Source organism: Callithrix jacchus, chromosome 1 (genome assembly GCF_049354715.1).
Source record: "Callithrix jacchus isolate 240 chromosome 1, calJac240_pri, whole genome shotgun sequence".
Classification (NCBI taxonomy): domain Eukaryota; kingdom Metazoa; phylum Chordata; class Mammalia; order Primates; family Cebidae; genus Callithrix; species Callithrix jacchus.
In genome coordinates, this window is record NC_133502.1 from 89583330 (window position 1) to 89610081 (window position 26752).

Sequence of the window (26752 nt, forward strand, 5' to 3'; positions counted from 1 at the left end):
GGGCCAGTGGGAGGGAGTGGTGGGCAGGGATACCCTGGGGAGAAATGCCAAATATGGGTGAAGGGGAGAAAGCAAACAAAACACACTGCCATGTGTGTACCTATGCAACTGTATTGCATGCTCTGCACATGTACCCCAAAACCTAAAATGCAATAAAAAATAAAAATTAAAAAAAAAGAAGAGAAAGAAGAAACCAGTGTCTAGAACATGTGAAAGCCAGAAAAAGCCAAAATACGGTGTGATATGAATTTATACAGACTGGATCTTGTTCATCATAGTATTTCCAGCATTTAAAATAGTATGCAGCAAATCCTAAGCCCTTATTAAGCAACAGTTGAATGAATGAACTATCCTTACAGCTACAAAACTTCAGTTATATGGTACAAGTAAAAAGCATTTCTTACTTCTCTAAACTTCAATAGTATGTTCTCATAATGGCCCATGTGTTTGTGGTTTTAAGCTATTTTGAAAATGATGAAGTATTTGCCTTACCTTCCCCTTGAGGGACTTCATCTCCAGGAAGACCAACACGACAACTTGTATGTCTTTATGTCCTTCAGAGTAGCATGGCTGGCACATCACAGGCTTTCAATACACATTTTAAGGAACAAAATACTAGAATAATTTCATTTGACTCTTTCCATGTTAACATATTGAAAAGTAATGAATGGTTTACTGACCAATCTGTTAATTTCACTATCTTCACTACCAATATAGATTTCTACAAGGTGATTGAGCTGTAGCAATCAAAATAGAACACTAAAACAAATGAATTGGTCATACTTATGGTCCAATTTACCCACTGTGTATTAAGGGGGAGAGAAAGAAATCTTTGACTGCATCTTGGCTGAAGTGCTACAGGGTAAAAATATGGTGAGTGAAGCATGCTTGTGCCTGAAACAGTGAAAATAACTATCCCTCAGAATTATGACTGAGGACAACACCTTCACAACAGTGATGGCTGAAAAAACAAACTACTATTAACCAAAAATGTTTTAAGATACAAACAAAGCCCTAGTGTTAGTTCATTAAAACATGGGTAGTGGCCAGGTGCAGTGGCTTATGCCTATTATCCCAGCATTTTGGGAGGCCAAGGTGAAAGGATCACTTGAAGCTGGGAGTTCAAGACCAGAGATAGTGAGATCCTATGCCTACAAAAATTTAAAAAATAGCTGGGTGTCGTGGCACAAACCTGTGGTCCTAGATACTCCGGGGGCTGAAGTGGGAGGATCACTTGACCTGTGAGGTGGAGGCCACAGTGGGCAGAGAGTGAGCCCCCCATTGTATTCTAGCCTGAGCCACATAGAAAGATTCTGTCTCTAAAAACAAAAACAAAAACATGGGTGATATTTTCTGGGTTATGCACTTTATTGACATCACCTTGAATTTTGCCTGACACTTGCTGTATGGGGAGAAAGTGCTACTATCTAATCTAACACATACCAGCGCTGTTATATATTCAGTCTGCCTTTCCTATAAAACAATCATAAGCTATATATCTGGTTAAAACAGCCAACTGAGAAAAAATTCTGCAAAACTACCTCACCCTGTTTCCTAAGAAGCCTATCTTAGTCCCATTCTGAAACAAGGAGTGGGAAAGCAACATACAGTATTAGTGAGGGTGTGCAGAAACACTAAGATGCTTGTTATTCATGCCTCAAAATATTAAAAAGCATCGCAAAAAGCTGTACCTAACATTACCGTGTTTCTAGTTTAAACTAGCATGCACTGTGGTGAAGTCCATCAGTATGCTATTTTCATGCCATATGGAAAGAAGTAGGACAGCCCCCAGACAAAATTAAAGAAACTGACTTTGAAAGCTGTGTCCACAAGTCTCCAGCCTCCCTAATGGCATCCCACTTCAGGCAGCCAGTACATGTTTCATCCCTCCCACAAAGTAAATTTAAATAAATAGTAAATAACAAATGACTTTATATCAGTCATTTACACTTTAATCAAAAGCTATTTACACACTTGTATGAAACCATCCCAATTTATTTTCATTTTCTCACTCATGAAACAATAAAATGCAGTGCTCCCTGTGACCTTTAGGCAGCCTAGTGGGTGGATCTGGTGCAGAGCATGAAAGGACTCTGAAATCTTCATATGTGGAAGGCTTATTCTGAAGTTTATCCTATTCAATTAACTTCAGGAGACCATAGGAATCTGAGTCTGAAGGGAAGAGAGTCTAGATTCTCAGCTACCTCATGCTTCTGAAGGAGCATCAGCCTTGACTGCAGCTGCCTGAATGAGGAGAATGGCAAACATAACAGATTTTCAAAGAAACAGAAGCTTTAATATCTGGAGTTTACTCTGCCTTCAACTGAGACTAGAACTACTTAACAGCTCAGCTCAATCTCTTCTTTCTACTCATCTTGCAACCTACCTTTCCCCATCTTTTCCTTGCCCCCTCAATTTTATATACTGAGATTTGAAACCATTCTCAGTGTGTTCTCTTCGTCCTGATATCTCCACCCATAATCATAAAGATAAGTACGATGTGATCAAGCATCAGGATGTATACTCTAAAGTTTTAAGACCCAGAGGTTTTGCTGTTGAAGTATCTGGTACATCGCAGGTTAGGGTGGTGACCATGCTTTCAATTTTATAATATGCCCCTAAAATTATCATTCATATCATATGATGAACTTTTATTCTGTAAATACAGCTTTGCTTCTATAGGCAAATTCACTATCATGAATTGATGATGCCAAATTGTTATATGTCATGATTATTGGTTTTGTTTTGTTTTGTTTTTCTTTTTTTTATTCCATTTTAGGTTTTGGGGTACATGTGCAGAACATGCAAGACACTTGCATAGGTACACACAGGGCAGCGTGTTTTGCTGTCTTCCTCTCCTTCACCCACATTTGGCATTTCTCCCCATGCTATCCCTCCCCAGTTCCCACCCCCCGTGGTCCCTTACCTATTCCCCCCAATAGACCCCAGTGTGCAGTGCTCCCTTCCCTGTGTCCATGTGTTCTCATTGTTCATCACCCACCTATTAGTGAGAATATGCAGTATTTCATTTTCTGTTCTTGAGTCAGTTTGCTGAGAATGATGCTCTCCAGATTCATCGATGTCCCTACAAATGACACAAACTCATCATTTCTGATTGCTGCATAATATTCCATGTTGTATATGTGCCACATTTTCCCAGTCCAGTCTATCATCGATTGGCATTTGGATTGGTTCCAGGTCTTTGCTATTGTAAACAGTGCTGCAATGAACATTCCTGTGCATGTGTCCTTATAGTAGAATGATTTATAGTCCTTTGGATATATACCCAGTAATGGGATTGCTGGGTCAAATGGAATTTCTATTTCTAGGTCCTTGAGGAATTGCTACACTGTCTTCCACAATGGTTGAACTAATTTACACTCCCACAAGCAGTGTAAAAGTGTTCCTATTTCTCCACATCCTCTCTGGCATCTGTTGTTTCCAGATTTTTTAATCATTGCCATTCTAACTGGCATGAGATGGTATCTCAATGTGGTTTTGATTTGCATTTCTCTAATGACCAGTGATGATGAGCATTTTTTCATATGTTTGTTGGCCTCATGTATGTATTCTTTTGTAAAGTGTCTGTTCATATCCTTTGCCCATTTTTGAATGGGCTTGTTTGTTTTTTTCCTGTAAATCTGTTTGAGTTCTTTGTAAATTCTGGATGTCAGCCCTTTGTCAGATGGGTAAACTGCAAAAATTTTTCCCCATTCTGTTGGTTGCCAATTCACTCTAGTGACTGTTTCTTTTGCCATGCAGAAGCTGTGAAGTTTGATTAGGTCCCATTTGTCTATTTTGGCTTTTGTTGCCAATGCTTTTGGTGTTTTGTTCATGAAGTCCTTGCCTACTCCTATGTCCTGAATGGTTTTGCCTAGATTTCCTTCTAGGGTTTTTATGGTGCTGGGTCTTATGTTTAAGTCTTTAATCCATCTGGAGTTAATTTTGGTGTAAGGTGTCAGGAAGGGGTCCCATTTCTGCTTTCTGCACATGGCTAGCCAGTTTTCCCAACACCATTTATTAAACAGGGAGTCCTTTCCCCATTGCTTGTTTTTGTCAGGTTCATCAAAGATTGTATGGTTGTAGATATGTTATGTTACCTCTGATGCCTCTGTTCTGTTCCATTGGTCTATATCTCTGTTTTGGTACCAGTACAATGCTGTTTTGATTACTGTAGCCTTGTAGTATAGTTTGAAGTCCGGTAGTGTGATGCCCCCCGCTATGTTCTTTTTGCTTAGAATTGACTTGGCTATGCGGGCTCTCTTTTGGTTCCATATGAAGTTCAAGGTAGTTTTTTCCAGTTCTGTGAAGAAAGTCAATGGTAGCTTGATGGGGATGGTGTTGAGTCTGTAAATTACTTTGGGCAGTATGGTCATTTTCATGATATTGATTTTTCCTAACCATGAATATGGAATGTTTCTCCATCTGCTTGTGTCCTCTCTTATTTCATTGAGCAGTGGTTTGTAGTTTTCCTTGAAGAGGTCCCTTACCTTCCTTGTAAGTTATATTCCTAGGTATTTTATTCTCTTTGTAGCAATTGTGAATGGCAGTTCGTTCTTGATTTGGCTCTCTTTAAGTCTCTTATTGGTGTAGAGGAAGGCTTGTGATTTTTGCACATTGATTTTATATCCTGAGACTTTGCTGAAGTTGCTTATCAGTTTTAGGAGTTTTGGGGCTGAGACGATGGGGTCTTCTAGATATACTATCATGTCATCTGCAAATAGAGACAATTTGGCTTCCTCCTTTCCTATTCGAATACTCTTTATTTCTTTTTCTTGCCTGATTGCTCTGGCTAGAACTTCCAGTACTATATTGAATAGGAGTGGTGAGAGAGGGCATCCTTGTCTAGTGCCAGATTTCAAAGGGAATGCTTCCAGTTTTTGCCCATTGATTATGTTATTGGCTGTTGCTTTGTCATAAATAGCTTTGATTATTTTGAGATACCTTCCATCAATACCGAGCTTATTGAGGGTTTTTAGCATAACGGGCTGCTGTTGAATTTTGTCAAAGGTCTTCTCTGCATCAATTGAGATAATCATGTGGTTTTTGCTTTTGGTTGTGTTTTTGTGGTGAATTACATTTATAGACTTGCGTATGTTGAATGAGCCTAGCATCCACGGGATGAATCCTACTTGATCATGATGGATAAGCTTTTTGATGTGCTGTTGCAATCAGCTTGCCAATATTTTATTGAAGATTTTTGCATCTATGTTCATCATGGATATTGGCCTGAAGTTTTCTTCTCTTGTTGGGTCTCTGCTGGGTTTTGGTATCAGGATGATGTTGGTCTCATAAAATGATTTGGGAAGGATTCCCTCATTTTGGATTATTTGGAATAGTTTCAGAAGGAATGGTACCAGCTCCTCTTTGTGTGTCTGGTAGAATTCGGCTGTGAACCCGTCTGAACCTGGGCTTTTTTTGTGTGGTAGGCTCTTAATTGCTGCCTCATCTTCAGACCTTGTTATTGGTCTATTCATAGTTTTGGCTTCCTCCTGGTTTAGGCTTGGGAGGACACAAGTGTCCAGGAACTTATCCGTTTCTTCCTGGTTTACTAGTTTCTGTGCATAGAGTTGTTTGTAATATTCTCTGATGATGGTTTGAATTCCTGTGGAATCTCTGGTGATTTCACCTTTATCATTTTTTATTGCATCTATTTGGTTATTCTCTCTTTTCTTTTTTATCAGTCTGGCTAGTGGTCTGTCTATTTTATTGATCTTTTCAAAAAACCAACTCTTGGATTTATTGATTTTTTGAAGGGTTTTTCATGTCTCTGTCTCCTTCAGTTCTGCTCTGATCTTAGTTATTTCTTGTCTTCTGCTAGGTTTTGAGTTTTTTTGATCTTGCTCCGCTAGCTCTTTCAATTTTGACGATAGGGTGTCAATTTTGGGTCTCTCCACTCTTCTCATGTGGGCTCTTATTCCTATATATTTTCCTCTAGAGACTCCTTTAAATGTGTCCCAGAGATTCTGGTATGTTGTGTCTTCATTCTCGTTGATTTTCAAGAACTTCTTTATTTCTGCCTTCATTTCATTGCTTATCCAATCAACGTTCAAGAGCCAGTTGTTCAGTTTCCATGAAGCTGTGCAGTTCTGAGTTCGTTTCTGAATTCTGAGTTCTAACGTGATTGCACTATGGTCTGAGAGACTGTTTGTTATGATTTCAGTTGTTTTGCATTTGCTGAGCAGTGCTTTACTTCTAATTATGTGGTCAATTTTAGAGTAGGTGTGATGTGGTGCTGAGAAGAACGTATATTCTGTGGATTTGGGGTGGAGAGTTCTGTAAATGTCTATCAGGTTTGCTTGTTCCAGGTCTGAGTTCAAGCCCTGGATATCCTTGTTAATTTTTTGTCTGGTTGATCTGTCTAACATTGACAGTGGAGTGTTAAAGTCTCCCACTACTATTGTGTGGGAGTCTTAGTCTCTTTGTAAGTCATTAAGAACTTGCCATATATATCTGGGTGCTCCTGTATTGGGTCCATATATATTTAGGATCATTAGCTCTTCTTATTGTATTGATCCTTTTACCATTATGTAATGTCCTTCTTTGTGTCTTTTGATCTTTGTTGCTTCAAAGTCTATTTTATCAGAGATGAGAATTGCAACTCTTGCTTTTTTTGCTCTCCATTTGCTTGGTAAATCTTCCTCCATCCCTTTATTTTGAGCCTTTGTGTATCCTTGCATGTGAGATGGGTTTCCTGGATACAGCACACCAATGAGTTTTGGCTTTTTATCCAATTTGCCATTCTGTGTCTTTTGATTGGTGCATTTAGCCCATTTACATTTAGGGTTAATATTGTTATGTGTGAATTTGATACTGCCATTTTGATGCTAGCTGGCTGTTTTGCCCATTAGTTGATGCAGATTCTTCATTATGTTGATGCTCTTTAGCATTTGGTATGTTTTTGGAATGGCTGGTACCAGTAGTTCCTTTCTATATGTAGTGCCTATTTCAGGAGCTCTTGTAAAGCAGGCCTGGTAGTGATGAAATCTCTGAGTACTTGTTTGTTTGCAAAAGATTTTATTTTTCCTTCACTTATGAAGCTCAGTTTGGCTGGATATAAAATTCTGGGTTGAAAGTTCTTTTCTTTAAGGATGTTGAATATTGGACCCCCACTCTCTTCTGGCTTGTAGAGTTTCTGCCGAGAGATCTGCTGTGAGTCTGATGGGCTTCCCTTTGTGGGTGACCCGACCTCTCTCTCTGGCTGCCCTTAGCATTTTCTCCTTCATTTCAACCCTGGTAAATCTGACAATTATGTGCCTTGGGGTTGCTCCTCTTGCGGAATATCTTTGTGGTGTTCTCTGTGTTTCCTGGACTTCAATATTGGCCTGCCTTGCTAGGTGGGGGAAATTTTTCTGGATAATATCCTGAAGAGTATTTTCCAGCTTGGATTCATTCTCTTTGTCACATTCAGGTACACCTATCAAACGTAGATTAGGTCTCCTCACATAGTCCCAAATTTCTTTGAGACTTTGTTCATTTTTTTTTGCGTTTCTTTTTCTCTAATCTTGGCTTCTCATTTTATTTCATTGAGTTGATCTTCAACTTCTGATATCCTTTTTTCTGCTTGGTCAATTTGGCTGTTGAAACTTGTGCGTGCTTCACGAAGTTCTCGTGTTGTGTTTTTCAGCTCCTTCAATTTACTCATATTCCTCTCTAAGTTGTCTGTTCTTATTATCATTTCCTCAAATATTTTTTCAAGGTTCTTAGTTTCTTTGCATTGATTTAGAACATGTTCTTTTAGCTCACGGAAGTTTCTCATTACCCACCTTCTGAAGTCTGATTCTGTCATTTCATCACACTCATTCTCCATCCAGTTTTGTTCCCTTGCTGGTGAAGAGTTCTGGTCCTTTGTAGGAGGCGAGGTGTTCTGGTTTCGAGTGTTTTCCTCCTTTTTGCGCTGGTTTCTTCCCATCTTTGTGGATTTATCCACCTGTCTTCTTAGTGGTTGCTGATTTTCCGATTGGGTCTCTGAGTGGACATCCAGATTGTTGATGATGTAGTATTTCTGTTTCTTAGTTTTCCTTCTAACAGTCTGGCCTCACTGCTGTAGGACTGCTGAGGTCCACTCCAGGCCCTGCTTGCCTGAGGAACTCCTGTAGCAGGTGCAGAACTGTGAGGGTTACTACCAGATTCTTCTTCTGCTATCTTTGTCCCTGAATACTGCCCGCCAAATGTCAGTCTGATCAGTCCTTTGTTAGGTGACTCTTTGGATATACAGGGGGTCAGGGAGCTGCTTGAGGAGACAGTCTGTACTTTATAGGAGCTCTAGTTCTGAGCTGTGAGCTCCATTGTTCATTCAGAGCTGCTCGGCAGGTTCGTTTAAGTCTGCTGCAGCAGAATTCATAAAGCCCCTTTTTTTTCCTCAGGTGCTCTGTCCCGGAGAGTTAGGGCTTTATTTATGAGTATCTGTTTCACTTTCCTGCCCAGCGAGGAGGCTGTCTCATCACTGCCTGCCTGTAGTGGCTATGATGAGCTGCCGTGGGCTCCACCCTGTTGCCGTGGGCTTCGTCCTGCTGCTGTGGGCTCTGCCCTGTTGCCCTGTAGTCCTGTTTATATGGCTGTGGTTAGAACTGCAGTGGTGATGGTGGCCCACCTCTGTAGTGGTGGACTCTCTCTGTTATGGCGGGTTGCCTCAGCGATGGCAGGCTGCGTCAGCAATGGCAGAGTACCTCCGTAGGGGTAGCGTGCCTCAGTAGTGGTGGACACCCCTCCCCCACCTAGCTGCACTGTCCTGGGTTCAGCTGTGCTTGCCGTGAAACTCTCTACCCTGAGTGTTTCCAATTGCTGTTTTGTTTGTTTTTGTGGGGGTGGGACCCACTGAGCCTGATCACCTGGCTCCCTGCTTCAGAGCCCCCCCTTTTTTTTTTTTAAGTTGAACAGTTGACTCTCTCCCAGGTGTTCCAGTCACCTGCTGCAAGGGTGCCAGGATCTGTGTGATTTCCCGTGCAGCGACCCACTGTGCCAGCTCAAACCACGTTGCTGCCCAGGAATCTCCTGGCCTGGCTTTCTGTTTAAGTCCCATTTAATCAGATGAATGTGCTAATCTGCCTTCCAAAATCTCCAATTGCCGGTTTAACAGGGAAACCAAACCAGCGTATTTTGTATAGAGTATCACTGCACTGTGGCCTTGGCCCAAACAGCCACGCCAGCCCAAACTGCCGTGCCGGTGGCCCATGGGGCTCTTACACCTGGGAATCTCCTGGTCTGTGGGCAATAAAGATCTGTATGGAAATGCAGCATCTACTCACCCTCTGTGGATTCACTGGGAGCTGCAGTCCTGAGTTGGTCCTACAGCGCCAACTTCCTGGTTTTGTTTTCAGGGATTTTGTTCATGTACAAAGATGTGCACTCCCAATAAGACTGAATGCATAAGAAACACATAAATAACTTCTTTCTTTAAAGCTGAATTCTGTATGCTCCAAGTTTATCATGTTTGGAAAGTCAAAACTTTTATAAATTAAGTGTGACATGGATTGATATATTCTATTGCATTTCTAGCAGAAGTGGTAATAGGATCAAAAATAACAATAATAATTTCTACATGTATTGAGTTCTTATTCCGTTTCTCAACCACTGTCCAAAGGAACTAGATGCAAAAACTAAAATAAGCCCAGAACAAATCATCAAGTCTTATAATTTTACAAATAAAGAAATCAAAGGAAGGAGAGGTTGAGCAATGTACTGAAAGTTATATAGTTAATATACAACAGGAACAGAATTCAAAAGCAGGCACTGATCTTAACCATTACTTTATGAAGTAATACAATGCTCTTTTGAGGTCAAACTTCCTCTTAGGTTCTGGGAGAGATCAGATTTTTCGGTATTAATTTTGGCCCACTCAGTAGCCTCTATTTTATTTTTTTGTAAATTTAAGGAGTAATAAAATCCATGGAAATATGTTATCATACATCTATCCACAGCCTAAAGATAAATATCCAAGAGTGAAGCTGGAAACTGACCATCAGATTCTATGTTCAGACCTCAAGTTTTTCATGGTTTTTAAGCATAAGGTATCTTCAAGGTTTCAGAGTATAAGACAAAAGCATCAAGTTGAGACAGAGTGGTTCTAACTAGCCAACCTCCTCGAAACAGCTTTTCAAAATGCGGTTAAGCATGGTACTCAATCTAGATTTTTCAGACTGAATCTATAATTTAGATTCCAAGGCTTGTCATTTTGAATAGTTGTTACTCTTGAGCATATGGATGTCAGCTTTCATGAATATATGAGGCCTGTCTCCACATTCAATTTTCCAATAACCTTATAAAATCTGTCCAAGAACAAATGTTCCTTTTATTCATTTAATAACGTGAAAGTCCCTTATGAAATATTTTCATTTGGGTGATACCCCAACTTGTTGGCTCTAATAACTAAATTGAAGACAAAAGACAAAAAGAAGACTTGATTTGGTTATTATTTCTAGCTAATCTGAATGCATGGTCTTGGTAGATAAGATTTTTCAGGCAATCCCATCTCAAGTGTTCAGGCCCACAATGGAGTAAGACTACCAAATGCATAAGACCTATCAGTATTTTCTTGACATGTTTTTGAAGAATATTACTCCCTAACATAATATTCCCCTTGAAGAATTCTCCTCTGACAATACTAATACCTATCAATTGCATGTCACATTGTGCTTTCTTAAGAATTTCAGTTTACTTGAGCCATATGCTATCCCTATGAGATATAAATAGAATATGTGGAACTCCTACTCCCAATTGACAGATGAGCAAATTAAGTCATAGATGGGACAAATGAATCACTCCAAATTACAGTTCATTCATGGCAGAATCACAGGTACTGTAAGTCAGGAGTCTGAGTCTTTGGTGTAATAATTTTTCCAATTCACCAAGAAATCAACTTCAAATATGTTGTTGTTAATAGTGAAAGGCCGAGGTAGTAATTAAATCATCCCTCCATTAATTTTAAGGATGAATTAAACTCTGTAGCTGATCATTTTCATGGTGGCATACTAAAAGCAAAAATGAATTAACTAATAAAATTGACTCATTCAAGAGATATTTAGTTCAATGCTTACTATGTGCTAGTCACTGTTCTAGATGCTTAGCATAGATGTATCAGTGAATCAAGCTACAAAACAGGCAAAACTTCCTGACCTCATAGAGCATACATTCGAGCAAAAGAGACAAAAATGTGCAATTAATATAATGGTAATAAATAAATAATGGTATATATTAAAAATGCTAAAGAAGCACAAATAAAAAATGAAACTAGGCAAAGGGGATCAGGATTGCTTATGGATAGACAGGTTGGAGTTTCATTAGGTTGGTCAGGGTTGACCTCACTGAGAGGTTGAGATCTGTGGATATACCAGGGAAGAGGAGACAACGGGGGAAAAGGCTCCAAAGAGCATCCCAGTGTGTTCAAAAAGTAGGAACGAAGTCAAAGTGACTGAAGCAATGCTAGCAAGAGGGAGAGTTGTGTGAGGTGAGGTTAAAGAAAGAGTGAGGAGACAAACCTTATAGCTTTTATTCTGAATGAATAGGACACCATTGCAAGGATCTGAGCAGTTGAGGGGCAGGGTCTGACTTAAATTTTTAAAGGGATCTATTATTAATCATTAAATACCTTTAGATTTCTTTACTCGATGTATTACATAATCTTTGCCATATAAATGAATCACAATGGTCTCTCCTCCTCTCAGAATAAAATTCTATTATTCCCAGTTTCCCAAAGAAAATATCAAGGCTCAAAATGCCTACAATAAGAGGTGGTAAGTGACAGAGCGAGGTGAAAAGAACAATTTTTCTAACTCATAGTTCAAAACTGGTTCCTCTTTTCTATGTACCCATTTATATTCAAGTTATAAAGGAAAGAAAATAGTATTTGAGATTAACTAGATTGCCCATCAATAGAGATGTTCAGTTTAACATATTAAAATTGAATTAAACCCATTTTTCCCTTATTATTCATTTCTGGGAAATAATGATATAGGTTATTTCCCTGAGCTTTCTATTTGAAATGACGTGTGTGCCTTCAGACTAAAAATTTTGGATGCAGAAGCAATCACATAATAATTTAAACTTGCAACACTACATTTAGAAAGTTCTTCAGTCTTTTGGTTGTCATTTATAAATCTTATATGTCATTTATAAGACTTCAGTATCTTATAGATTGTAATTTATAAACTGTCAGTTGCTGTGCTAAATTCATTGCATATATCATATTTAATATTCATCAGAAAATTTAAGAATGGCATTAGAAATCCTGTTTCACAGATGACAAATACAGATCCAGAGAGGCTAAGGACTGAAAGGTCACACAACTGCTTGGCCCCAGAGCCAGGATTTTACTAAATGCCCAGTCTAAAGCAAGGTTCTCTTCATTAAGTCACACTGCTCTCCTACAGAGCAATACTCAACATATCACCTCAACACTCCTAACTCAAAAGTCAGCCAGATATGAGTAGTCCCATTTGCCAGACAATTGACTGGTCACAGAAAAGTTAATCAAGCATCAACATTTATTTTATGACCACAATTTGCAAATCAATATTTAGCTGCTGAGAAAACAGAGGATTTATTATGTAGTATCTTGACTCAATGAGCTTTGAATATTAATAAGGTAACAAGAGAAACATAAAATGGTAATAAGTCACACATGATAACACATATGTACTAGGAGACACAGAGTCAATGACTAGTTAAAAAAAATCAAGAGAGAAAATATATTCTGGGTGCTTCAATTCAGTTAAAATATCTTTACTAAAAAGGACTGGTGTTAAGATGATTTTCATAGGAAAGGTAGGGTTTGGATCACCAGAGGGGATGAGGAAAACATTATTCTAGTCAGAGGAGATCATATGACCAAAAACCAAGGTAGTAGATAAGATGAATTATCAAGAGAAAATAAATAGATGTGTTTGAAGGGCAGGAAGAATGGGAGATGGGGTAAAGTGGCAAATGACACCAGAGAAGTAGACTGCAGAAATCCTTGTTAAATTAGCAATCCAAGGGAGGAGGGAAAGAATTGATATCATTGAACTGCCAGTATGTAGCACATGCTTTGTGTACACTTTTTGTTTATATAAACAACTCAACAATCTGATAAGGTAGAAAGGTAAATATATAACAGCCACTTTAAATAAAAGGAAACAGAGGTGATATGGCCAAGGCACAGCTTTGTGTGTGGATGGAGCAGAATTCCAGTCTAGATCTGTCTGCCTCCAAGGACTATGTTCCTTCCACTATCTCTCACCACCATCTACCAAAGGAAATGGGGAGCCACCAAAGGCACTTGATCAAGAGAAGAGAGTGGCATATAAAAAGGAGTATAAACCTAAAAGAAGACTGACCTGACTGAGATATTAGCTGTGTTCAATATCAGAGGATTGAGAAAGGAAGAAAACAATGCAAGAAAAGCCACTTAGTGTATTGCATTAACCCAATTAACAAAATCTATTTGAATGCAAGCATTGGAAATAAAAAGGATGCAAGATTTTAAAAGGAAATATAAAGAGATCGACAACAATATGTAAGTCCTCAAACAGGTAGTTTCTACTACCCAACCATACACCCAGAGGATAAATATTACTTCTAAAAATTCAGAGATAAAGTCTGCAGTTTAGCTTGAACATTTTAAAATTTGACAGTAGATGATTTATTTAAAAATAATAAAATCTATTATTTAGAAAAAAAATCTGCCTTAGTGCTATCTATCTCTTAAAGTACCATTGTGAATTATGAGAGCCTTACTTCTTACTTACTAGGCTTACTTCTCTTATACAAGTTTGGCCAATAGTTCATTGCCACATATGTTAACATGGACAGTAATTCTTTATATTCATGCTTATTAGGCATAATAATTACTAATCAGATATTCTTTTCCTTTTTATTTTTCCTATTAGAAATTGAGCATATATTAAACAACTGAAGTTTTCCTTCAGGATACAATGTGTCATATATATGTGAATATTATTCCTTTCTGGGATTTAAATGTAAGATATTACTCAGGGATTCAAGTAAAAAAACTAATCAAAAAAAAAATTTTTTTTGAGACGGAGTTTCACTCTTGTTACCCAGGCTGGAGTGCAATGGCGCGATCTCGGCTCACCTCAACGTCTGCCTCCTGGGTTCAAGCAATTCTCCTGCCTCAGCCTCCTGAGTAGCTGGGACTACAGGCACGCACCACCATGCCCAGCTAATTTTTGTATTTTTAGTAGAGACGGGGTTTCACCATGTTGACCAGGATAGTCTCAATCTCTTGAACTCGTGATCCATCTGCCTCAGCCTCCCAAAGTGCTGGGATTATAGACGTGAGCCACCGCGCCCGGCCACTAATCAAATTTAAATGGCATGTTATTGAACCAGCCTGGTCTATTCTGAGTTTTTTCTTATCCATGGATAATCCAAACCATACACACAAAATTTATATTTTTAGAAGAATTATTTGCATAAATACTCAGGCATGTAGTCAGACGAATACAAATCTTTTCCAGAAACTTAGCATTGCAAAGTCACCAAACCTGGCAATAACCAGGTAAACTATATAAATCTTCTATTAGTATCAACTGTTCAACTAATTAGTCTTAAATTAACTGTTAAACTAAACATCTTAATGATTATGAAACATACAAGCTGTAAATGTGGTCATTAAAACTTAACATATTAGCCAAACCCAATTTCTTTTCCCTTTTTGAACAAAAATATATATATTTATTTTTCTGAGTAAAAAATTAATGTTTAAATTTGAAAGCAAATTGTGCCTCAATCCAAAAATTTAGACCTATATCTAGTGTATATCTGAAATGTCTGAAAGTTTCAAGAATGACAAACTTGCACTGTATTTTAGAAATATCACATGTATGTGTAAAGAACTATCATTATAGAATTCTAAAAAGTGTATTTGTTAAAACTCAACCACTATATTCTTATACTTTTTATGTTCCTTATTTCTGTGTATATGAACTGATATGAAAATATGATCAAATAAAGTAAATATACTATGTAAGTATATCTGCTCAATAATACTAGACTTTAACATACTCGAAGTGTGAGAAAGTTAGCCATTTGAAATAAATTAACTTAAAAACTATTCATGCAGAAACTCTAGGATCCAGATGACTTTAAGTATTCTATGAAAGATATGTTAAATACATTATGTGTGTATATAAGGAATCACAGATAATGCTTTTTCATATATCTTTCTATTTTCTATGATTTTATATACACAGTGATACATTCATACATAAAATGTGTTAAAATAGGATTATTACCCTTAACTTTTAAACGCGTTATTTTATGAGAGTTTTAAAAAAGGAAAACTCTCTTTACCTCTCAGTCCTGGTCTAAGCCGATTATCGTAACCATCCAGAAGTCTGTCAAGAATTCTTGTAAAGATGGTAATGTTATTTTTAGCCTCATCTTCTTGGATGTTAGCCAGCACCAACCTAAACAGATAATTTTAAAAGCTGATATATATACATATGTGTGTTTTACAAATGCCAGAATGCTTTTCTTCCTTAATTTAAATTTTAACACTCCCTGAGCTATTAGTATCACTCGTTTTCCTCCTTTTAAAATTTCTATAAATTCCAGTATGTCTGTAAAAATAGGTGAACATGAAGTTGAAATAGACTCTAAATAGTAGATTATCAGAAGTTTGGTGTTAACATTATTTGAGATTCTTACCCCTTAAACATTTAATGTGGACTATTCATTTTCTTTCTAAATCTGTCTACTGGGACATATTATGATCATAGATTTTCACATGCAAATACTATTAGTATTGCTATACTGAGCTAGAAAAGTCCAATAATCAAACAGACTCCTGAAATAACTGTTTTCAATATGAATTGGAAAATAAATTGTCTTTTTGGAGGTAAATATATTTTCTATCTCTCTCATAAGTGTCTTTCTTTTTCGTATGTCTTTTTCTCTTTTAAATTGGGATTTTTTTCCCCTTACTTTGGTTATACCTCCACCCAATGGCCAAGTGCAATATAGACATCAGGGAAACTCCACTGGCTATGTGCCAGGCAAAATGTAATGAGGAGGTGGAGGTGGGCTATGAAAGCATCAGCAACACATACACAGCTGCAGAGAGCCTTAGAGCCTAGTTTTTCCTGATTGATTTCTGAGAAGAGCAATAAGATGCAATGTAAAGATTAAAATGCCTAGTTACATTTTTTATAATAAATTTGTAGAAAGGACAAATGGTCTTAAAATATTACCAGAAAAGGTTTAGAAAATGTGATTTTCTCCATTATTTCTCCATCAAAAGCCAAACACCTGATTTTGTGACATGCAGCCATTTGTTGCAGAAGCAACTGAATGTATAAAACAGAATGTCCCTTTTCACTGCCATTCTTTTTCCTCAGAATGAATCAGAGATTTAAATTACTAGCCTTGAAAAAGAATCATTTATATAATAGAATAAAATACTGGCATAGGCATTACTGTTCAAATATAGAACAGGAAACTAGTTGAGATAAATATGTCTAAATACTGAGATTTTCAATGATTATTAATTGATCATGGATTGTCCACTCCTTTAAAATAAAATATTATATGTAATTACATTCTGATCAAGGTGCATTATATAAAATATTATTGAAAGTGTCAATTTGCATTTAAATGACTAGAGAGCTACTAGCTAAAACTAGTCATGATACAGCAAAAACTGGTAACCAACTTCAAACAAATATTTCCTTAAGAGCAGATAAAATATTAAAATCTTGAACTGAAGAGAAACATCTACAAATTAAATAAGTATATCACTTTATACTCTCTAGCCCCAAAAGTCTCTATATTGCCCACACAGGCTAATTTTACAACCAGTAACTAAGATGTTCATAAAGTTCCACATAGAGATTTTCACTTAAAAGTGTTTTTAATCATATTTTATATTTTCTTTCTCAAATCAATATGTAGATGTTAAATTCGTAGACATTTTCCAAATGAAAACAAGGCTTTATAAGATAGATGGCGTCTCAATTCTAAGAAATGTTTTCATACTTTGACCAATACTTGGATAATAAAATAAAAGTTAAAAGAGAAATAAATGTATAATAAAGACATTTGTTTTTTAAAAAATGAGTGGTTACAGAAATATTCTTATAAAACTTGTATCTTATGTATTCTGGTATTTTGAAAATCATATCCTAAAGGCATTAATGAAAAGGTGCCCACTGATGATGAAAAGCAGGAGAGACTGCAACTAAGATGAAGTTACTGAAAGCAATAGAAATTAATTTCATGTTTTTAGAGCATAGGTGAAAGAAAATTCATTATATATTTTAAATAAGTACTCCTTCTGACTCTAAGTATTTGAGGCAAAAAGGATCATAATAATGCTAAAGTTTATGGTTAATAAATCTAGCTTTTGTTTTATTGTTTGTGATTGTGAAGTTGTATACTACCTCCACGTAGAAGTTTAAGACTCACACATCATTGGAGTTTTCTATGACGACTAAAGGAGCCATACCATTTAAAAAAGGAAAAGAAAAAGGGAAAAAATTAAGTTAACACTCAAATCACTTAGCCAGTACTTTTCTGTCAGCTTTGAAGGGAAACTTGGCTTCCTTACTGAATCCTGGTGTTAAATTCTAAGTGCCTATACTAATCACTTCAATTCCTTATAGTAATATGTCATTAAAAGAATTTTCTTCTGTGAATTTTCTGCATAGAAAATGTTTCTGTTTGCTTTTGGAGCTTATCACTAAGAACAAGAAGCAGTGAAGTTTTTACAGTCTACTACTTCATAGCGCACTTTCCCCATACACCTCTTTTTTCAGAAATAATTCTGTAAAACACTCTAGATTCTCAAAAGCTTTGATGGCATACAAGAAACACACCTTTACCCTGAATTAACATAGTCAAATACAATAAATGTCTCACCTGGCAGGGTCCCACACCAAGAAAACAAAAAGCAGCAACTGCATGTTGTAGATGTTCAATTTTGTCTTAATCACCGTCGCTCTTTACAAAGCCATGGAAGGAAAAACAAAATACACTTAAAATCGCCTTCAGTTCCACTATCGAAGCAACCCAAAAAAATATCCTTTTAGTTAGGGATTCGGGATAAAGCTATGGAGATTACTTCCTGGATTGTGTGTAGGATTTGATAATTGGGAGATTCTTTTTCTCCACCCCCCCCCCACACACACACACATCCCACCCTTTTTCTTTCTTTTCTTTCTTTTTTTTTAAACAGCAAGATGACCAAGTAATCAGACTTCTGTCTGCCAGGAACGTCCCCAGCCTCATCGTCAGCAAACAGTGCTTTGTGCACACATGTAATAATAACACCCTGGACTTTAAACTGACATGTGAGCTGGAAAGGGAATGGGTTGGAGAGGAGAGTAGGAAAGGAGAGGAGGGATGGGCACTTCACGCCACAGCCCCCTCAACCAAGACCACCTCAGCAACCACAGTGGGAAAAGCTAGGGGCAGGCAGCCCACTTCTGCAATTATTCTTTTCATTACAGTGAACTGCGGTCCTCACGTCTCCGTTTCTTCACTCCCCTTAACGAAATAAAATAATCTCCCTCCCTGCCCACCCACGGTTGCCCAAGACCTTGTCTTGGAGGCAGCCGGGTTCGGATCAAGTGCTGCGAAACGATGCGTTTGACAGCTGCTCCGGAGCCGACGATCACAATAAGAGAAGAAGCGTGAGGCTCCGGCAGCAAACACCAGCCAGGCAGGCAGGCAGCTGTAACCACAGCGTGCAAAATTGAAGACTCTAAAAGAGCCATGCTAACGTGCTGCCTGCTGGGCGGGCGTCCTGGATTTTATTGTAGTCGCAAATAGGCTTCTGGGGATAAGTATCGAAATTATGTTTTAACTGCTCTGGGGAGAGAACTGTGGGGCAATTGAGCCTCCCCGGTTTCCAGGGAGCCTCTGAAAGCGGGATGGGGGGAGATGAGGATTGCACGCGAGGCACAGACAAACGAGAAAGGGTCCCTGTCGGGACCAACGCGTGCGGCCCTACCTGAAACGGCGAGCAGAATTCGCTGTGCTCTTCCTTTTGCCCTGATATTGACGAGATAGGAAAGAGAGAGAGAGAGAGAGAGAGAGAGAGAGAGAGAGAGAGAGAGAGAGAGAGAGAGAGAGAGAGAGAGAGAGAGAGAGAGAGAGAGAGAGAGAGAGAGAGAGAGAGAGAGAGAGAGACTTCAGCAGCCGAGCGAGCGTGGAGCGATGGGCTGGTGGAAGCCAGAGCCGAGCGCGAGGAGCGGCGGCGGCTCGAGGTGTAGAAGGAGACGAAGGCGTTCGTAGTGGCGGTGATGGGCGGAGGAAGAGGGGGAAAACGGTGGCAGGAGCTGGGGCGGAGGGAAAATTGGGGGGACGCGGGCGGAGGCGCGGTGCGCGCCGGCGGTGGCGGACACGAGCCCCGCGCCTGGAGGAGGAGGAGTCAGACCGGGTAGGAAGGCTAAGGAGGTTCCCGGGAACGCGGGGACCCCCGCACACACTCTCCCCCGCCCCGATCCCTGGTAACTGACCGTCGCCCGCCTGGCACTAGCAGCGGCGCAGACCTGGGCGGCGTCGGGCTCCTGGGTGCGTTGCGAGCGCCGCTCCCCTCGCCCATGCAGCGCCGGAGGAGCGGAGCCCACGCCCAGCCCCGGGCTGCTCCCCGAGGCTGCTTGCTGGGGCTCCCGAGAGTCCCCAAGGTTCCTGAGGAAGCTGCCGGTGGTTGTTGATGTGAAGTCGGGAATGCAGCGTGGCTGTGACGCCCTAGATCCCTGTGGCCGCGCCCAGCCGCCTGTCCCCCAACATCACCCTGCTGTGGAGCGATGTGGCTGCTAAGAGGTAAAGAGGTACCGCTCCCGCTGGAGGGCGAGGGACTAATCACGCCTTCACTTAGTCATCAGCGCATCCTCGCAGGACCAAGTTCAAAGCATGTTGCGTGGAATCAGACAGCAGGAAGTTTCGTTGATTTCCTGAACCCTTCTGATACACCATTCATTCCTTCACACTCCTGCAATCAAGACCGATTTCCCCTCAAACCTCTGAGGGCTGGAGACCTCCCTTGAGCCAGTCAGTAAAGCCCATTTACAGATTACACACACAGCTTGGAAAACCTCCCGCTCACTTCCAGCAATCCTTTTTCCAACCTCTTTTCACAGGCGCGCTCCCTAGCAGGTGATCAAACTCAATCAACAGCTCCAGAAAGTTTGCATTACCCCGGAGCAAATAGGGACCTACTGTGCTTCTACTATCTCTGCAACTCCTTTTCCAGGGGGAGGAAAGGAAATAAGGTTTGAGGTTTTCCCCCTTTAGGGCTTTTGCTGGCAAAGGGACTTGGAATTCCAGTCCCATCTTACACTTTCAACATTGTGTGTTTGATCTGTCTCGTTTCTGTTCTATTTTATCTGAGGCGATAAAATCCAAACGTGCAACTTGAACAAAAAAAAGAGAGATTTTCCTTTTTGTACTGCACATGAGAGAGAATGTTATGCACATTCTACTAAGGCAAAGCAGAGCCAGTGTTTATCTCTTCCAGAAGTTGTTATAAACGTTAGACATTTTAAGGGAAAAAGAGAGAGATAAGTATGCTGATATGTTTCTGCCATTTTACATTCACAGTCAATATGTGCCAAACACTTCAATTTTGTTAGTTATGCACCAAAAATTCAGATGTTTTTCGTAGATGGTGCAGTTTTTCTAACAGGCACTGCTAATCTACAGTAAATTTTAGCTTTGCTTTGAAGATTATGGGAAGAGTGTAAAACCTTTACATTGTAAATATTTCCAGCTGTCCTTTTTAACCTATTAATCACCATTTTCTGGATGAGCATTTAATATGCTACAACCTAAACAAACATTTGCTGTCTTATTCAGCTTGCTCTGTGAAGAATGGAATACCACCCAGCTCTCTCCTCCATCATTAATATTCTTTCCCTGACTTGCCCATTGCAGAGTCTAATTGAAATTCACCAAGATAAAAAGCATGCCATTTAAAACCTTGCAACCAGAGAACCTAAGTGTCTTGGCATGAACAGTTAGTTCACTTCCTACTGTATTTTCCTATTTTCCATTTCTATTAGTTAATCTTCAGTAAGATCTCTATCGTCTCTCCATTTATATTACTACTAAATTGTTGATATTTTGATAATGGAAGCTGAGCAGTGCATGGTTTCTTTCCATAATTACTATGCTCCAACAACATTTTTCTTTAATGAATGTCAAAATTTTTGTAAATATATTTGCATGTTATTCTCATATTTACATAGTCTTCTCCTGGATTCTGATATCAAATTATAAATATTAGTTTTAATTTTTTTCATTCAACATTTATATCAATGGGAATGATTTGTTTTGAGGAATTAGCTTTTTCTATTAGCACCCTTATTAAATATGTAATTTCAATGACATATGACGCTCTTATATGACACTTCACAAAGTTCAAACTGCTTTGGATGATTTTCACCATTTTAGTTTTTTCTTTAACTGTATGTTAGTATACCTTTCCTCAACCAAAATCCTGAAAACTGGGAGATGTTCATTCTAGACTCTCTCAACACCCTGCCAGTACCATACACACACAGACACACACACACACACACATCCATAACCAGCATTCATTTTTCAAGAATCATCTTTTCCTCTATGCTCCCTCCAAATACAACTTTTTGCATTTCTCTCAAAGGTCAGTGGTTTCATGTTGCTCTGCTTTTATTTTTCACTGATTCTCCTACTGGAATGCCACTTTCACCCTGTCTACCTGATTAACACTCCAAGTTTCAGCTCTATAAACTGCCTCTTCTTCCAGATAAAATTACTGTGCCTTAGTTCGTACTCCTAATGAACTTAGCACAGTCATTTAACATTAAACCTAGAATATTCAGCTGAACTTATTTATTAACTCTTTTATCACACTAACTTAGTCATCTGGGGCTGCTGTAACCAAATACCATACAGTAGTAGCTTTTAAGTTAGATAAATTTATTTTGTACAGTTCTGAAGGTCAAGAACTCCAAGATCGAGGCACTGCCAGATTCAGTGTCTGGTGAAGGCATGCTTTCTTGTTCATAGACAGTGCCTCCTGGCCGTGTCTTCACATGGTAGAAAAGGGAAGGTAGCTCTCTGGGGCCTCTTTTATAAGGACATCAACCTCATTCATTAGGGCTCTGCTCTCATGACCTAAGCATCTCCTAAAAGTCCTCACCTCTTAATACCACGAGGATTTGGATTTCAACATGTGAATTTTGGGAGAACACAAACATTCAGATCATAACACACATCCTATTAGATTGTGAGCAATTTAAAGGCAAAAGGAGACTCATCTTAGCTACCTTTTTTTTTTTTTTTTTCATTATTATACTTTAAGTTCTGGGGTACCTGTGCAGATCGTACAGGTTTGTTACAGAGGTATACATGTGCCATGTTGGTGGTTCGCTGCATCCACTGCCCCATCATCTACATTAGGTATTTATCCTAATGCTATCCCTCCCCAATCCCCCCAACCCCTGCTATTCCTCCTCTAGCCCCCCAGCCCCTGGGACCCGGTGTGTGATGTTCCCCTCCTTGTGTCCGTGTGTTCTCATTGTCCACCTTCTACATGCCCTGGCAGAATCAAACATACATCATCTTTCAGGAAATTATTGAGGACATGAGCATCTGTACCTTCATATGTGATAGAGTTTGGATATTTGTTCCTTTTAAAATCATATGTTAAAATTTAATTCTCAGTATTGGAAGTGGGGCCTAGTGAGAGGTATTTGGGTTATGGGGGCAGGTCCCTCATAAAGGACTTTGTGCCCTCCCACGGTAATGAATGAGTTCTTCCTCTATTAGTTCCCTTAAGATCTGATTGTTGGGCTGGGCGCGGTGGCCCACGCCTGTAATCCCAGCACTTTGCGATGCCGAGGCAGATGGATCACGAGGTCAAGAGATCGAGACCATCCTGGTCAACATGGTGAAACCCTGTCTTTACTGAAAATACAAAAAATTAGCTGGGCACGGTGGCGCATGCCTGTAATCTCAGCTACTCAGGAGGCTGAGGCAGGAGAATTGCCTGAACCCAGGAGGCGGAGGTTGCGGTGAGTCGAGATCGCGCCATTGCTCTCCAGCCTGGGTAACAAGAGCAAAGCTCAGTCTCAAAAGAAAAAAAAAAAAGATCTGATTGTTAAAAGAGCCCAGCATTGCCTCTCTTTCTTTCTTCTGCTTGTCATGTGATGCCTTCTGTCAAAAATGTGACTTCTTCTATGAGTGGAAGCAGCCTGAAGCCCTCACCCAGAGGCAGATGCTGGTGCCCTGCCTTTTGTACAGGACCTGCAGAACCATAGACCTAATAAACCTCTTTTCTTATAAATTACCCAGGTTCATGTATTTCTTTATAGCATTGAAAAATGAACTAAAACAGTATGTGTATGGAAATCACAATCCTTCCTTTAGAGGAATGAGATGTAACAGAGAGTTGTGGTTAAGAGCACAGACTCTGGTTCTAGATCCTGATTCTACTACTTACTCACTATACAACCTTTGACAAATTCCTTATCTTGTCTTAGTTTTTTTACCTGAATAATAAAAGTACTTGTAGAACTCTCTACTTTTGGTCATCACAAGTATTTTTTTAGTTGATATATGTGCACAGAACAACACATGGATCATAGACCACACTACGACAGTGTTTGCTGGTGTTACAGTATTTGAAAGCTGTTAGATCACTGCCTCCACATTCAGTTGATGAGATTTAGTTGCATGCACAGCCCTTGAATTTGTTGAATCGTTTGGCTCTTATCTTTTCTCATGAGTGTGAATATGTTCCCATCCACTCTTTCCCACCCCCATTCAAGCTCTCACCTTCACAGAATGACCTGTCAGAACCCAGCACATATACCTACATTCTCTTATGTTGCATTAGATTTTTTTCTCATGAATACATTTTTTCCCTCATTCCCTCACTTTTTCTCCGCTCTGTTTTTTCTTCTGTCCTCCTTTTAGTATCCTATGCCCTCCTTTTTATTCCAGCTCAGCCTGTTTCCACCTTTCGTTAGTTCTCTAATGTCCCTCCCCTTTTCCTCCCTCTTTCTCATTAGTATTCATACATAGCATACATCTGCATTTGTGTATGCACTGTCTTTTGGCATATGGAAAAACGTCTGTTTATAAGAGTGCATACAGATAAAAAGACAGTGTCTATTTAAGCAGATGGGAATGTGAGCGCTTATGCTGCACATGTATGGGCATCCCTGTCTGTGTTTCTGGGTGAAGGTCTCTGTATAAGCACTACTATTAAATCCACTCAAATGTATGCTACTGATCAATTACGTTAATTGAATTGAAAAGTCAAGTGACTTTCTTTTTTGAAATAACTACTGATTTTCCTGAAATCAAAAAAAAAAAAAAGCCACATGTTTAAATGAAGCCCAAATCTGTAGTATCTAAAGAGCTAAATTCATTTGTCAATGTGGAGGCTTCCAGCAGCCCCTCCTATCCATGCCCTAGGGTGAAATATGGCTAAAAGTTGCTCTTCCTTTTTCTGTGACTTCTGGGTATCCCATATGTACTCAGTTGGAAAACAGAAATATGAAAATTGTCTATATTATGAATTAAGAGTTAACAAATGATCCTTAAAATAGGATAACAATTAAAATAACAAACTGTCCCAAAATATTTTGGTGGGGAGGGAGACATTTTTAAAGTGGCTAATGATGGACATTAGTGCTCTCTAGCAAATAATGCTAGTTTCCAGCATAGATGTATGAACAGATTAAATTTCCTCACTTTCCTTGAAATTAGAGTTGCTATTGAAAATCTCTCTGACCAATGATAGGGGAGCTAAATAGTCTTAGGTCATTTCAAGATGGAAACTGAATGAATGAGTGTCCAATTCACCAGGTTTTCTCCTTTCCTATTATCTGTTTATGGCCAGTGATGCTCATAATAGTGGTGGTTGCTCAGTGTGTCCTTAAATGAGGATTACAAAGATCAGAACTCTTAAATAACTGGCACTGAACATATAGCATGGACAAGAAATACATATTTGTTGCTTTAAGCCTCTAAAATTTGGAGTAGTATCTAACTACAGAATAACTTGACCTATCCTTACTGCTGAAATATGAAGAGAAAAGCAAGGTTATTTTTTTGTCTCGTTTTAATACCAAACATTGATTGATGAAGTGGCATATAAAATCTTTTCCAGCAAAGAAGATTCTGTAAAAGATCCAAAAAATCACAGCCCATAAATATCTGCTTGCCTACGCCTTGATTTCCTTGGTCTTTGGTTGTATTTGTGCTTTTTTCCCATTTCTTAACTGTTCTTCTTTTTCTTTCTCCACCTAAACACCCAGAGAGGTTGAGAAAACATCTGAGATGATTCCTGACAAACATTTCTTCTAAATTTCTGTTTCATTCTTCCTTACAGTAGCACAGACATTGGGTAGGTGGATGATATTCATTGAGTTCTAACAGGAACTCTGATTATCAAATCATCTGACAGGTATAAGAAATGGGATAGGAAGTTATTTTAAAAGAAGGGATAAGGAAAAGAGGACTGATGTGACAGCAACTGCTAGATGTTAAAGTGAAAGAGAGATGATTTAAAAAAACAGGTTCTGAGTAGAAACGCATGTTAGGAATGTATCTCTGTGTTTCACTACATCAAGAAAGACAAAAGAAATTGGCTCTGACCAAAAAATACAATGAGAACTTTGAGGCCATTTTCGGAGATTTTTTGACAAGGTAGAAAAGGCCGGTTAGTTACAGATTTTAATATGAATTATTTTGTTGTCACTGCTCAAATTTACTGGAGCAAAAATTTATGGGTTTAAACTGCTTTTAGCTAGTCAATCAAAATCAATCCATTGAGATAATTTAACATCAAATTGTGAGAGGAAAAAGATACTTGTCTTTAATAAGCCCTTGAGGAAGCAGAAACTATGATTTATTTCTCCTTATATTCCTCACAGTGCTTCCCATACAATAAGTGCTCAATAAACATTAATAGAGAGTACAATAGACAAGTGAATAAATATGAGCAAATTAATAAGTGAATGAAAGACTGTGTCAAAAAGTTCTTAAAGGTTGTTTATAGTAACTCACCTATTCTCACCTTCTCCATTTGAACCCTCTCTAGCCTGTCCACAGTGCAGTGTGTGATCTTGCCTCAATCAGTTGATCATGTCAATGAATAACTTAAAATTCTTCAGACACTTTCTATTTCTCCTAAAGTCAAGACTAGATTCCTTATATGGCTGGGTCTTGTATGCCTTGGCTCCTGTCTGGTCTTGAACCATTGTTTTCCTGGCTCCAACAACACCAGCTTCCTTCAGTACCTGAAATATGCCAGGCTCCCTGATGGCATTTCTTTTCCTGCCATAGAGCATCATAGCACAGGCTTCCTCTGACAGAAGCCTCCTACCTCCTTTACCTGATTTGCACCTATTCATTCCTCTTAGAAAAATTAGGAAGCACTTCCTCAAGCCTTTGTGACACAGTAACCCCACCTCCAGTTTCTGTTATGTTCCCTTGTTAAATGTGATTTTTTTTAGATATCTTTTTCTCAGTTTTTTAATCATAATGGGTGATTATTTTATTAACATCGGTTAACCAAAGGTGCAATATATTCTATGAGTTCAGGTGTCCTGCTTATTTTTACTTAACATTGTATATCCTTGAATTAGGGCATTATGGCCTGATTCATTGTAAGCATGCAATAAATCATTATTGAATAAAATGAAAAACAAATAAATGTGTAACAAACTCAGAATGTGATGTATAATGTCACTTTAAAAGCTAACATCTCCTATCTCTAAAATTAAATCTATAGTCTAATTATTTGGATTATTGCCAT

The 26752-nt window shown here is 38.8% G+C and overlaps 1 protein-coding gene across 1 annotated transcript; it reads right to left on the bottom strand.

The window, feature by feature from the left end:
- Positions 1 to 434: 434 nt before the first annotated feature.
- On the bottom strand, positions 435 to 26278 carry LOC144578665 (uncharacterized). The gene is made up of 5 exons (XM_078345613.1): positions 26235 to 26278; positions 19458 to 19757; positions 17857 to 17937; positions 15292 to 15407; positions 435 to 585 (listed from the first exon to the last, which is right to left on the bottom strand). The coding sequence occupies exons 1-5, from the start codon at positions 26276 to 26278 to the stop codon at positions 557 to 559; spliced, it is 570 nt and encodes a 189-aa protein (XP_078201739.1). The 3' UTR covers positions 435 to 556.
- Positions 26279 to 26752: the final 474 nt, after the last annotated feature.